At 41.5% G+C, this 14,548-nt stretch overlaps 1 protein-coding gene across 1 annotated transcript in view; it reads left to right on the top strand.

The window, feature by feature from the left end:
• The window catches only part of LOC121387447 (islet cell autoantigen 1-like), a 64,788-nt gene extending 53,935 nt beyond the window's left edge, over window positions 1-10,853 (top strand). The window contains exons 12-13 of the mRNA XM_041518563.1: window positions 6,053-6,165; window positions 8,942-10,853. Coding sequence (XP_041374497.1) covers window positions 6,053-6,165; window positions 8,942-9,046 — 218 coding nt within the window. The 3' untranslated portion in view covers window positions 9,047-10,853. The remainder of the gene's footprint in view (window positions 1-6,052; window positions 6,166-8,941) is intronic.
• The last annotated feature ends 3,695 nt before the right edge of the window (window positions 10,854-14,548 follow it).

Raw genomic sequence — 14,548 nt, 5'->3', positions numbered from 1 at the left:
CCGGGGTTGGACCAGTTTGGCCGGTCCGCATTGTCCTGCCCATGCAGTTTCGTTTTCATTACGGTCAGCGCATGGCGCGTCGTTTGAAAAAATTTCTTCTTCGGAAGACGATTTTCCCTCCGAATCAGTGTGTGGTTTGGGGGAAGGGTTGGCACCAGGTTCGGTGCCTGATGAGATTCCCAATTTGGCCGATGGTATGCCAGACGGCGATTATGATTACCAGGCGGTTCTTGGTTTTGTACGGGAACAGGTCCGACTGGTGTGCGCGGATGCAATTCCGTCGGAGGAGGCTGTTCAGTCTTACACGGGTGTTTCGTTTGGAAACCAGCCTTTAGCGACGGACGCTCCGCGGCAGGATTTTGGCTTGCCGTTAGCGCACAAGGCGCATGAATCTCTTGCGGAGATTGATGCTTTGATTGCGGGTAGCGATAGTATTTTGGGGGCGGTGGTGGAAGAGTTTCCGACAGCGTTAGCTACCGGGAAACTGTTGTCTGTGGCGAATGGTTTTGGCCACGTCTTCGTATAAGATATTGGGAGCTTCCTTCTTTTCACATCCAGCGGTCGTTTCCACTAGGGTGAAGGCAGACTGCCACCCATCTCCTAATGTCAGTGTGCCACTCACGGATTTAGAGACTTTGGAGAGGTTATCTAAACTTCTTTTTCAAGTCAATAACCATTTAGGTACGTTCCTATTTGGGTTAGATAAAGCAGTCACGGGTCTTCCGCCGATGGCTAAGGGTTGTTTGTTGGCGGCTTCTAAAGCCTCTCATCACGTCGCTCAGCTTGCTGGGCGTGTTTTTGCCAACAGTCTACTTCTGCGTCGGGATCACTACATGGCGGGACTGAGAGCGACGGGTGTGGTTAAAACCTACTTTCGTAGTCGCTCAGTAAGGGAAACCTTACTGTTTGGGACCAATTTTAACTTGGTCATGGACCAAGAAGCGGCGAAATTCGTCCCTGCTGCTCCGTCCCGAACTGCTCGTAAGCGCCAGGTGGTGTCTACTTTTAAGCCTCCACCTGTTAAGAAATCGACTTTTCTTGACAGTTATCAGATCCCTGTGGTGTCTGATTCGGGCGTGCAGTTTGGTAATGCCCGTGGTTCATCGAAACGGGACGTTTTCGGGGGAAGTCAGCACGTTTTCGTGGTTCCGCTCGTGGCAAGGCGCCCAGGGGTGGGAAGCGGCCGGGATGAGGGTGCGTGGACAATCGACATCTGCTTACGGAGGTTCCGTTAGCAGATCTTCCTGTGGGGGGCAGATTGCGCCATTTTGTTCAAAGTTGGTGCAAACTGCCAGATCTGGACCCATGGGTTTTGTCGGTTGTCCGCAACGGATACAGAATTCCGTTTTCTTCACCCCCTCCACTGACGTCCTCCCCCCGGTTACCTGCAGTACCGCCTGTTGACAAACGAGTACTGGTGGAGAAGATGGTTGTCGAGTTTCTTGACAAGAAAGCCATCCAGGAGGTGGATTTGGGCACTCCAGGATTTTATTCCCATCTGTTCTTCGCTCAGAAGAAGAATGGCGAGTGGCGACCAATTCTAAACCTGAAGCCGCTGAATTATTTCGTCGTTATTCCATCTATGAAGATGGAGACGGTTCAGTCTGTTCGCGCTTTGCTTCAGGTGGGGGAATGGGCGGCGTCCATCGATTTGAAGGACGCTTACCTGCATGTTCCAATCCATCGGGATTTTTGGAAGTACTTGCAGTTCCTCTACGACGGCAGAGCTTATGAGTTTCAAGTTCTGCCGTTCGGATTGGCCACAAGCCCTCACATCTTTACTCGGGTAGTAAAGGCAGTGGTGGGGCATGTACATCTGTTGGGTATACGGATGCACAATTACCTGGACGATTGGTTAATTCCGGCGGCGTCACAGACGGCATGTCTCGTGGGCGTGGAGTTCGTGATCGACATGATTCTCCGATTGGGGTTTATTCCCAATTGGGTCAAGTCGGAATTAGTGCCAACGCAGGTTTTCACTTATCTCGGGGTGGTTTTCAACCTTGTGGAGGCGTCCGTTCTTCCGACCGATTCACGACTTCACAATTTCAGGACGTTGGCGCAACGTCTTCTGGTGGAGCAAAGTGCGTCGGTGCGCACGCTCCATGTGTTGATAGGTCATCTCGAATTGCTGGCTGCGCTGAATGTGCTGTTCAGACGGTTCAAGAGACCGCTTCAATGGCATTTGTCCTGAGTGTGGGATGGTCTCAGCTGGGATTTGGTGATACCATTGGGGTCTTGGTTCATTCTTCTGATCCAAGAGTGTCTAGTGGACAAGTGTATGTCCCAGGCCGTTCCTTTACACCCACTTTCTCCAGAGTTGGTCCTGTTTACCGATGCTTCCCTCGAGGGGTTCGGTGCACACCTTTTGGATCAACATCTGTCAGGGGTGTGGACTCCTTCAGAGAGGAGTCGTCACATCAACCTGTTGGAGATGGAAGCAGTGCGTCGCGCTTGTCTCCATTTCAGGACTGTGTTATTCGACATCGTCGGATTTTGTTGAGGTCGGACAACACGTCGGTTGTTGCGTACCTCAATCGGTGGGGAGGCACCAAATCCCTGTCATTGAGTCTTGCGGCTTTGGAGATTCTGGAATGGTTCGACAATTGGGGAGTGGTGTTAACGGCCAAACACATTCCTTCGTTCGTGAACGTCTTGGCGGACACTTTGAGTTGTCGTTCCCCGGTTCAGGCGGAGTGGATGTTGCACCGGACAGTGGCTTATCGAGTTCTTCAGTTGTGGGGGAGTCCTCAACTCGATATGTTTGCCACTCGCCTGAACAGTCAGTTGCCAGTGTTTGTATCGCCGGTACCAGACCCACTGGCACTGGAGTATGATGCATTGAGCATGGACTGGACGGGACTGGATTTTTACGCCTTTCCCCCTCCGGTTCTGCTTGGCAAGGTTCTGGCAAAGATCAGACAGCAACCTTGTCGTGTCACGCTCGTAGCCCCGAGTTGGGCAGCTCAAGCCTGGTTTCCTCAGCTCCTGTCAGAGACTGCGTCGGACAGAGTGGCATCCGAAGCCGGAGGTTTTCCGACTTCACGCATGGCGGTTGTCGGGGTTTCCCTCCGAAACCGAGGCTTTTCTAAACGGGTTGCTGAGCTCGTCTCCTCGTCGAAGCGCCAGTCTACGGAGAGGGTCTACCAGAGTCACTGGCACGCTTGGGTTCGTTGGGCGACTGAGAGGGACGTGGATCCCTTGTCGCCTACTGTTAATGATTTAGCTGAGTACTTTCTGGCTCTTGTCCAAGAAAGACAGCTGAAGGTTCAAACAGTGAGAAGTCACCGGTCGTCCATTTTCACTACTCTGAGGCAGTGTGGACGTCAAGATTTCTCAACGAATCTCATGTTGCATGAATTGCTTAAGTCGTTGCAAAACACGGTTGAGAAGCCTTCCATTTTGCCTAAATGGAATGTTTTTCTGGTTCTGCATGCACTCAAAGGCAAGCCCTACGAGCCTTTGAAATTCGCCAGTCTTCGTCATTTGACGTGGAAAACTTTGTTTCTGGTCTCACTAGCGGCTTGCCGTCGTATTAGTGAGATTCATGCTTTTTTGCATGATTTGGTGGATTACAATACGGACGGGTCAGTTACATTACATAATGATCCTGTTTTCGTGGCTAAGAACCAGGTGCCAGGGGAAGAGTTTCCTCCGGCCATTATTCAGTGTTTATCTCATACGCTTTCTGCGGATAATTCTGATAGACTTCTTTGTCCGGTGCGGGCTTTGAAATTCTATTTGGAGCGTACTAGAAATCTCCGGCAAAACACTAAGAGACTGTTTATCTCTTTCACACACCAACCAGGAGACATTACGAAGAATGCTTTGTCGAGATGGATTGCTGCAACCATCAAACTGGCATATGAGAAGGTAGGTGATCATGTTCTGCGGAATTTCTCCGTTCGACCTCATGAGATTTGGGTGTTTTCTGCTTCCCTTAATTTCCATGATTCTTTGGACATTTTCAAGGTCATGAGTGCGGGATTTTGGAAAGGTCGACACACGTTTGACCGGTTTTATTTCCGTGATATGGCTGTTGGTCCGGACGGAACTCGGCGGATTCAGTCAGTCATTGCAGGGCAGCAACTCATTTCGGTGCGCAGGGCCACGAGTTGGGGGCGACCCTTATTTCGTCCAGTTGCTAGCGGCAGTCTTTCTGGGAGATAGTTCTCCACCTCCTGTTTGGAGAGTGGGGGGTGGATGGTTGACTATCTGGGGCAGTCGAGTGTCTTTTACCATTAATTGGTGTGCGGGTTTCCTCACCTTGTTAACTTGGTTTACTTTTAATTGGGGTTGTAGTTCTTCAATTTAAAAGTCACTTTGACATTTTATACCTCGTATGACGAACACTACTGGTTGAATGGGTAAGTCCTCCTTGTTTTCTTACCTCCTCCCTTTAATGTTAAATTCTCATGCTTTAACGGTGTTATATCACGTCTGTTATAGCATTGTTGTTGTGCTAGTACAGTAAGTTGAATAAGACTTAGAAAATTTGTTTCTAATTTTCATTATTATTCATACTTACCTAGTACTAGCACAACAACAACCGTTACCTCCCACCTGCCCCGAGAGAGGTCTTTTTTGATTCAGTCATTCCGGACTTTGAATCGATAACGAGGATATACAGTCTACCCATGCGCGGGTGTAGGTTATACATCCAGCAAGGAGAGATAATTCTGCAGTGGAGGTTATAACTCAGGGTCGTATAGCATTGTTGTTGTGCTAGTACTAGGTAAGTATGAATAATAATGAAAATTAGAAACAAATTTTCTAAATAAAAAAGATCCCTTGCTACTAATGGAAACATATAGTGGGTTTCCTCTGATGACCATGTGTCGGAATTACCAAATGCTTGACATCTAATAGCCGATGATTAATAAATCAATGTACTCTAGTGGTATCATTAAACAAAACAGACATGGTGAGAATTTAGAAACTACATGTGTTCAGGAATTTTAGCGGGCTTCGGATGAGGCTAGTGACGTTTATGGCAGGTGTGGAGTCATGCTACCCTGGAGGTGTGGTATCTAGCTGTCAGTATATAGAGCACTTGCCCGTGGTGCTTCGAATCACCTCTGTGTTTAGGTGCATATATTGAAAAATGGTTCAGGTTTCCTCTTTAAGAAAGGGTGGAATATAGCCCAGTGGTAAAGCGCCTGCTCGATGTGCGGTTCGTCTGAGATCAATCCCCGTCGGTGGACTCATTGGGCTATTTCTCGTTCCAGTCAGTGCTCCACAACTGGTGTTACAAAGGCTGTGGTATGTACTATCCTGTCTGGGATGGTGCATATAAAAAATCCTTGCTGCTAATCGAAAAGAGTAGCCCACGAAGTGGTGACAACATTGTTGCTAATTGCCATTCACTAACCCAAAGCATATTTACTGTGTACTACCAGAGGGCATCGTTAGATTTTCATCAGTCAACAGGTTAATTAAAACATGATTGACTTCTGACCACACTGTTGGTGGTATTATCGAAGGGATTATAAAGAGTAAATGGAGTTTGGTTCAAAAAGGACTTTGGCACATGGCGAGGGTGGCAGTAAATCAAGGGAATTAAACTAGGAGAGACAAATAGTACTTGGAAAGAAGTTGGTGATAGGCGAGGTTTGCTTTAAATTGGGGGGAAGTAAAATCTAGGGTGCACTGTATATGTCATAATTACTCTCTCTTTTTTTTTGATTCCCTGAAAAATATATTGGAAAAAAAGAAGATAATTTGTCCTCAAAACTTTCCATCTTTTCAGAACAGTTTAACATTGTTTAAAATAAGCACTTGTCTATTTGTCTTGACCAGTGAAAATCTGCTCGGATAAGCAGAATATTCTTTAAAGATTATCCACCAGTGAACAAGTGAAAATCTTCAGTGCAGTTTCCTTTCAAGTGACGAGTAAGAAAATTGGTGGACTTTTAGATTTCTAGATTTGTTTGTCAGGTAGGTGGACCAGTGAAAAATTATGCTTACCGATATTTCTATTACTGTTTATTGTAAAAGTCAATGGAAATGGGATTTATATAATAATGTTGATGCTATTTGTTTTTATATTTAGGCGAGCAAGCTAAAATTCCCATTGGTGCAAAAGAGAAGTCCACACTTGCTGCAGCCGGCGGTGCTTCACAACAAAAACAAGGAAAATCAAAACAGCAGAATCCACCTAAAAAGGTAACTGTCACGGTAATTCTGAATGATAAAATAATTAGCATTTTAAAAATTGTATCTCTGCACAAGACACACCGGCCTCAGTGGCATTGTGGCAGGCCATCGGTCTACAGACTGGTAGGTACTGGATTCGGATCCCAGTCGAGGCATGGGATTTTTAATCCAGATACCGACTCCAAACCCTGAGTGAGTGCTCTGCAAGGCTCAATGGGTAGGTGTAAACCACATACACCGACCAGTGATCCATAACTGGTTCAACAAAGGCCATGGTTTGTACTATCCTGCCTGTGGGAAGCGCAAATAAATGATCCCTTGCTGCTAATCGGAAGAGTAGCTCATGTAGTGGCGACAGCGGGTTTCCTCTCAAAATCTGTGTGGTCCTTAACCATATGTCTGACGCCATATAACCGTAAATAAAATGTGTTGAGTGCGCCGTTAAAACATTTCTTTCTTTCTTTCTGCACAAGACACAGTCATAAGGATGTTTTGGAAATATGATGACTGCTTCCAGGAATCAATGACAATGTTTTGCCATTAGAATATCATGCTGAGTCTGAACTATGAGTCAGTTAGGATTTTTTTACATTCCGTAGTCAATGATTAATTAATCAATGTGCTCTAGTGGTGTCGTTAAACAAAACAAACATCAATTAGGATTTTGAAAATTGTATCTTTCATTCATTCTTTGCATAAGGTAGAGAGTCAAAAGGATGCTTTGACAATATCATCACTGCAACCATGGGTCAATGTCTGGAGTTTCTCTTTATGAGGACTGCCACTTTTCAAGATAACATCCTTTGTGTACTCACATATTCTATAAGAGGACTGCCAAGATTGGTTAAACAATATCACTGCACCCATGGGTTAATGCCTGGTGTTTCTCTTTATGAGGACTGTCACTGTTCAAGATGACATCATTTGTGTACTCATATTCTATAAGAGGACTGCCACATCCAAAGACTGGTTAAACTTAAAATAGCTTTTCAAAGAGAACCGGGGCGGAATTTACCTCAGTCGGTTGAGCTTTCACTTGAGGTACATGCGTCGCAGGATCGAACCACCTCAGTGGAACTATTCAACTGATTGTTTTTTTCTTCTCATTCCAACCAGTGCACAACAACTGGTCAAAGGCCATGGTATGTGCTTTCCTGTCTGTGGGAAAGTGCATATAAAAGATGTATTGTTGCTGATGGAAAAATGTAGCAGGTTTCCTTTAATGACTACGAGGCAGAATTACTACTTTCAAAGAGAATGATAGACTGGTCAAAATAAGCTGGTAACTGGGACATTTTGTTTGCTATGATGACTAGATTTTACAGTAAATGTTCAGAATTTATCACAGGAGACAAATATTCACTGTATGTAACCTAATCGGGTTTCATGTGTACAGTTTCATGTGTACAGTTTCATGTGTACAGTTTCATGTGTACAGTTTCATGTGGATAATTACAGTTGTGGTGAGGATTTATGGTGAGCTTGATGTCTTTGTCGACAGGTAACTCATCATAACATTAAATATTAAATAAGCCTAATTAACATTATGCTGGGATAAAACTACCAACTGCCAGCAGAAAGTTGGCCAACTTTCTGCTGTCACGACTTATACGACTGTCCAGTTGCTAGTCTGAGCGCCCTTACAACTCAATTCTCATCGTTATAACCAATTAGTTGTTAATCTGAGCACACACATCATAAGTTGGCAAGTTGGAGAAATTACGACTCAACCGTCAAGTTGGTCAACTTTCTGCTGTCAGTTGACAGTCTGACCCAAGCATGAGTCCATGTTAACCAGTTGTTTGTAAAATGATCATTGATGTCAGAAATCAGTCATTGAATGCACATGATGCGATTTACTGTGTTATCAGTCATAGGTCCAGGAAGGTAAATCCTCAAGCTTAATCATCCACATGAAACCATATTTGATGCGACATAGGTTTGTTTATACAGTGAAACCTCTCAAAACCGGACCCTTTGTAAACCGGAATTCCCCCAAACTTGGACATTTTACACGGTCCTTTTTTAAAAATCAGTACAGAACTTAAACTCTCTAAACCGGATACATCTAAAAATGGACATTTTACAGGGTCTGAGGATGTCCGGTTTAGAGGGTTTCACTGTAGTGTACCTGGGCCCATATTTTCGAAGCTATTTTAGTGCTACAATTTCGTAATGCCATCGTAGACTGGCTATCAGCACTTGTCTGTTTGTCCTGACAAGTGGAAATTTCCTTGGGCAAGCAAAAGTACCTCAATGATTTTTCATTTTATTGGTCAAAAACATTGTCCTTGCACTTGAATAAAACTAACAACTTATTTGGACAAGTTAAAATTTTGGTTGACAAGTAGATTTCTAGATGTAAAGTAAAAATATGGTTATTTCTACTGCTGTAATGACGTCACTACAGCACACACCATAGCAACAGCATAGCTTACAGATTATGGTTTTCAGATTTCCTAGTGCTAAGATAGCTTCTTAGACATGGGCCCAGGCTCATATGTATTAGTTATACATGGGTTTACCACACAATATGCTAATGGCAAAGCCTGTAAAAGGATTATTACAGATGTAATGAGAACTTTGCTCAACCAACGTTTGAAGGTTCTGTGAGTTTATGTGTAAATGTTTATCAGTGTACTATAATAGTGTTTAGCCTGGGTAATTAACAACTGTTAAACTCTAAAAAACCAACTGGGTGGTTGGGTGATATTATGAAAAACCACCTATAGGTGGTTGGTTGATATTATTGTCATGTACTGTACCATCTCCTTTTGTATTTCAGGGGCAGAAAGGTGACATGTCTGCATGGTTCAACCTCTTTGCTGACCTTGACCCCCTGTCAGATCCTGATGCAATTGGTCGAGAGGAGAAACCGGGAGCTTTGTAATCGATTCTCAGAAAAAAATATCACAGAATCTTCTTGCTGCATCGTCAAGTTATTTGTCGAATCAATTCTCAGAAAATATCACAGAATCTTTTTGCTGGGTCGTCAGTTATTTGTCAAATCGATTCTCAGAAGATATCACAGAATCTTCTTGCTGGGTCGTCAGTTATTTGTTGAATGTTTTCACAAACTCTGGAGTGCTGTGAAAAGACATCTGATCGAGTGTTATGAACATGTTAACTCGTGTTATACAAATCTCTCTGTTATAAAAAGACTTTGTCAGTATATAAGAATTGTTAACCAGTTATAGAAATCTCAGTGTATACGGTTGTTTTTTGTCTAGGGCTATTGAAATGTCAGTGTTTTTAGAACTCTGCTGGTGTTTAATGTCAATTACCAGTTATAATTATTGGAATTAATTTTGCAAAAATAAACTTCTAACCACTTTTATTTTTAAAAAAAAGAATCTCAACCAGTTCTAAAAATCTCAGCTAGTTTCAGGGAAATATCATCTGCATGTAGTTTTATCAAAATCTCGGTCAGGTATAAAAATCTCAACTAACTTTATAAAAAATATCTGTGTTAAAATCAGTTTAAAAAAAAAATTGCAACAAGTTAAAAAAAACCCCATCTCAACTGTAGTTTGGTCAAAATATGAAGGACTTATAAATTTAAACTTTATATCCAATTTTTTTTAAATCTCAAAATAATCTACCAGTGCTATAAAACTTTAATTATAAAAATATCGATCTATTTAAGATTATTTCTCTAACTAACTCAATTTAGAAAAGTAGCAGATTTTAGTATAAAATGGGGAGAGGGTGGAATAAGTAAGATGTGCAATGATGTTGACAGTGGGATAAGGGGGAGGGTAGGGTGAATTTGGGGAGGGAGATGGAGTGGAATAAATCTGGTATTATAAATGGGGGAGAGAGTGGGATATGGAAGAAGGTGGAATAAATTGTGTATAAAATGGGGAGAAATTGGGATAATGGACAAGTGGAATGACGTGTATAAATTGTGAAGAGTGGGATTAAATAAGTCTGGTATAAAATGGGGAGAAATTGGGATACGGGACAAGTGGATTGAGTTGTATAAATTGTGAAGAGTGGGATTAAATAAGTCTGGTATAAAATGGTGAGAAATTGGAAGAGTGGGATTAAGGGAGAGGGTGCAATAAGTCTGGTATTAAATGTGGATAAATTGGGATACGGGACAAGTGGAATGAGTTGTATAAATTGGGAAGATTGGGATTAAGGGAGAGGGTGCAATAAGTCTGGTATTAAATGGGGATAAATTGGGATACGGGACAAGTGGAATGAGTTGTATAAATTGGGAAGAGTGGGATTAAGGGAGAGGGTGCAATAAGTCTGGTATTACATTGGGATACGGGACAAGTGGAATAAGTTGTATAAATTGGGAAGAGTGGGATTAAGGGAGAGGGTGCAATAAGTCTGGTATTAAATTGGGATAAATTGGGATACGGGACAAGTGGAATGAGTTGTATAAATTGGAAGATGGATTAAGGAAAAGGGTGCAATAAGTCTGGTATAAAATGGGGATAAACTGGGATACGGGACAAGTGGAATGAGTTGTATAAATTGGGAAGAGTGGGATTAAGGGAGAGGGTGCAATAAGTCTGGTATTAAACGGGGAGAGATTGGGATATAAGTTAGAGGGTGGAATAACAATGATATCAGCTTTTTTGGACGAGTGTTTTTCTAGTCACATTAATTTATTAACTGGATATTGAAACAGGATACAATAATAATATGCAAACAGATAAAATGTATGAGAGTAATTAAAATTATGTGCAGCATTGTTGTGCTACTAACTGTAGCTTGAGTGACCTTTAGTTCTGTCCTGTTTATAGGTTGAGTCAGGGCTTGAAATTATTATATGTACTCTTGTGTAACAGTGTTATTTTTCAACAACCAAATTCTCGCCACCTACTGTATCTTAACGGGCATTCTAATTACCATGTGCGATTTGTCACACCGACTTGTCACATATGATTTGTCACACCGACTTGTCGCATATGATTTGTCACACCGACTTGTCGCATACGATTTGTCATGAGAAATAGCACCTGTTCTAATTGGTACGACTCAGACACAACTTGTCATTCCGATTTAGGTGTTCTCACAGTACGTACCACGGCTGGCTTATCAAAGGCCGTGGTATGTACTACCCTGTTTGTGAGATGTTGCATATAAAAGATCCCTTGCTGCTAATTGAAAAGAGTAGCCCATGAAGTGATGACAATGGGTTTCCTATCTCAATATCTGTGTGGTCCTTAACCATATGTCTGACACCATATAACTGTAAATAAAATGTGTTTTTCACAGTACGATTCGATCATATGCGACAAGTCAGTTCGACTAATCCCATAATGAGAACAACCTTTAAATGGACACATTTTCCGAAATCTGACACTACAGGCCATTATTTATAATTTAGATTTTTGTCGGATTTATTCATCATATTAAACTAACGTAACTAGTAGAAAAGCTACAAGACGAAACCAGACACCCATGTGACTGAAAGAGGAGGAATCTGTTTTGGATAGTGCTGTGGGGTTTCTTCTTGTAATGTTTGTACTAGTCACAAAAATATAAGTTTAATGTTACGAGTGAACGCCAAGATAATAAAACTAAAGGTCTCTGCCATCAGGTTTAGCAAACTGTGTATTCAGCCATGGTAATCAAGAAAATGCTCACGGCAAAAAATAAACTTTTGAAAAATAGTCTTGACCGCAGTTTTGCTGTTAATGCGTAAAGTGAGGAGTTTTAATTTGTCAGTATTACAATTTTTGAATTTTGTTTTAAAGTGATTCCGAAATTTGAATGTTCTAGGGCAAAATACATAACACAGAAAATCTTGTTTGGTATTTTTAGACACAGTACTTAATAACCATTTTGTCATGTGAAATTTCAAAATTGACTATCTTTTTATCCCTAAAGGACAGATTGTTTGATTGATTGATTTCAACTTATTTTCATGCTTAATCCAATTAAGGTTCAAGCATGCTGTCCTGGGCACACACCTCAGCTATCTGGGCTGCCTGTCCAGGACAGTGGGTTAGTTGTTAATTTGTTAGTGGTTTAGTGAGAGAGAAGAAGGTGTAGTGGCCTTACACCTACCCATTGAGCCCTTAAGAGCTCGCTCTGGGTTGGAGCCAGTACCGGGCTGCGAACCCTGTACCTACCAGCCTGTAGTCCGATGGCTTAACCACTGCGCCACCGAGGCCGGTCTAATGGATAGATAGATGGATAGATAGAATAGATGTTTAACGAAAAATACATCGGCTATTGGCACTAATGGATTCTATCTCTAACCCATCATATAAACAGGACAGTGCTAGAGGACACTCGAACTACCAGTACTGTACCATTAATGCACTGGAAAATATCAGGATTCTTAAAATTGCATAACTGTAGGTGATGCCTGCAATTTTAAGATTTTTGTAGCATGACTTTAAAAGATAATTTCATAGTGGCTTGGTTTAGGGTTTCTCTGCAGATATTCAGTTTTAAAGATAGTGGATTTGTCAAAGTCATACATTTTGTGCTTGATTTTTAAAATGATTATTATTACCGTATTTGACCGGAAATTAGCCCATGTGTTTGAATAAGCCCCCCTCCATTTTGATAGCATTTAAGAAATTAGGCCCTCATTCGTAAATAAGCCCACCCCCAACTTCGTCACCTTATAAATAACACAAAACTGCAAGTTTGCTCAAAGTTCATTTAAAAGGTCATACCTCCAGCAAATAATTAAACACACAAATGTAACACAATATTTTACCACCAGTGAGATTTAGTAGTCTAACAGTAACAGTGTGTAACATTGTTTTCAATTTCATGCCTGCAGTATTTCTTTTGAAGTACCCAAACCCAAGTCTGAACTAAAACCAATGTCTATTTTTACCACCACACTGTGTCCGCAGTTAATGCTAATTAGGCAAATACCGTATTCTGATTGGCTAAGAACAATGGCCTAGATTGACAATTCTTTGTAGTGTAAGCTGGCTGCCTGTCAGAAACGTGTGTATACACTATTGAGTTTGTTGTTTTAAGTCTTCTCAGAATTAAATTTTGAATGTAAATAAACAGCACTGGTAAGTAATTGTAACATAGAAGGTGCGTTTCTGATAATTAGATACTAGTAAAAAAAAAAATTTAATTAATAAACTATTATTTATTAATAACAAATGGAACACTAATTAATAGATGTGCTACTGGACGTTTTTCATTTTCTTCCTAGTTCATTTAATTATTATTTATTTTAATTATTAGTTTTTTTGTGTTTTTTTCAACAAAACTGGCCCCTTGTCTGGGAATAAGCCCACCCCATGCTAAGCTTACAATGAGTTGTCTTGGCCCCCTGGGCTAATTTCCGGTCAAATACGGTAATGGTTTTTTATTATTATTATTATTATTATTATTGATTTACTTCAAATTATAAAAATTTTATTATTATTATTATTATTATTATCCAAATGCTTATGGTGCGACCATTAATTAGAGGCTATATTTTGCACAGTTTATTTGAAATAATGCCATGTTATTGGGAAATGCTCACAAATGCTTTCTGATAATCGCTTTCTCAACCATTCGCTTTTCATCTGATATTTTTCACAGTATTCCACATATTTCCAGAATTCCTCATTATTCAGGGGCAGGATTTACATGTAGCCCGAGTACTCTGACTGTAAGAGAGCTAGACGGACATTTGGACATTTCGCCGAGCTTTGCAATTGTTGCGACGGAGTGTCACGAAGCGTAGCTAAATGTGGGTGCTGTCGGGTTTCTTTCTGTAGTAAGTGTATTAGTGATTAATATGTGTATTTTTTTGTATCACTTAACTCGAAAATGATTGATGTAAAGGTATTTGACGTCAAACATAGGATTGTTGTGGTATTAGAGCGGGACTCGTTGCCTACCGTTTGGTAGTCAGGAATTGCCAAAAAAAGACATAGGCTGGTCTCTGACTGTAATGAGAGCGTGTTTATGTCCAAATGTCCGTCTAGCTCTCTTACAGTCAAAGTACTCGGGCTAGATTTACATGTAGCTCAGTCGGTTGCATGCTCACTTGAGCTGTTTGCGTCGCAGGATCGAACACTATATAAGTCTAAATATAAGCCTATTTGTGAGACTACTGGATTTTCTAGAATTGGGACAGGATGTAGCCCAGTGGCAAAACACTCGCTTGATGTGCGGTCGATCTGGAGTCAATCCCAGTCAGTGGGCTATTTCTCGTTCAGCTGCTGCACCACGACTGGTATATCAAAGGCTGTGGTACGTGTATGTGCTATCCTGTCTGGGATAGTGCATATAAAAGATCCCTTGCTATTATGGAAAAATGTAGTGAGTTTCCTCTCTAAAACCATGCCAAAATTACCAAATGTCTGACATCCAAAAGCTGATGATTAATTAATCAACAAACTTCACTTCTAAAATTGCTTCTCAGTTTGTAGCATTTGCTTGCAGATTAAAATTGGAG

This window comes from Gigantopelta aegis, chromosome 13 (genome assembly GCF_016097555.1).
Source record: "Gigantopelta aegis isolate Gae_Host chromosome 13, Gae_host_genome, whole genome shotgun sequence".
Taxonomy (NCBI): Eukaryota; Metazoa; Mollusca; class Gastropoda; order Neomphalida; family Peltospiridae; genus Gigantopelta; species Gigantopelta aegis.
The sequence above is the reverse complement of the archived record's forward strand: the minus strand, read 5'-3'. Positions and strand labels throughout refer to the sequence as shown.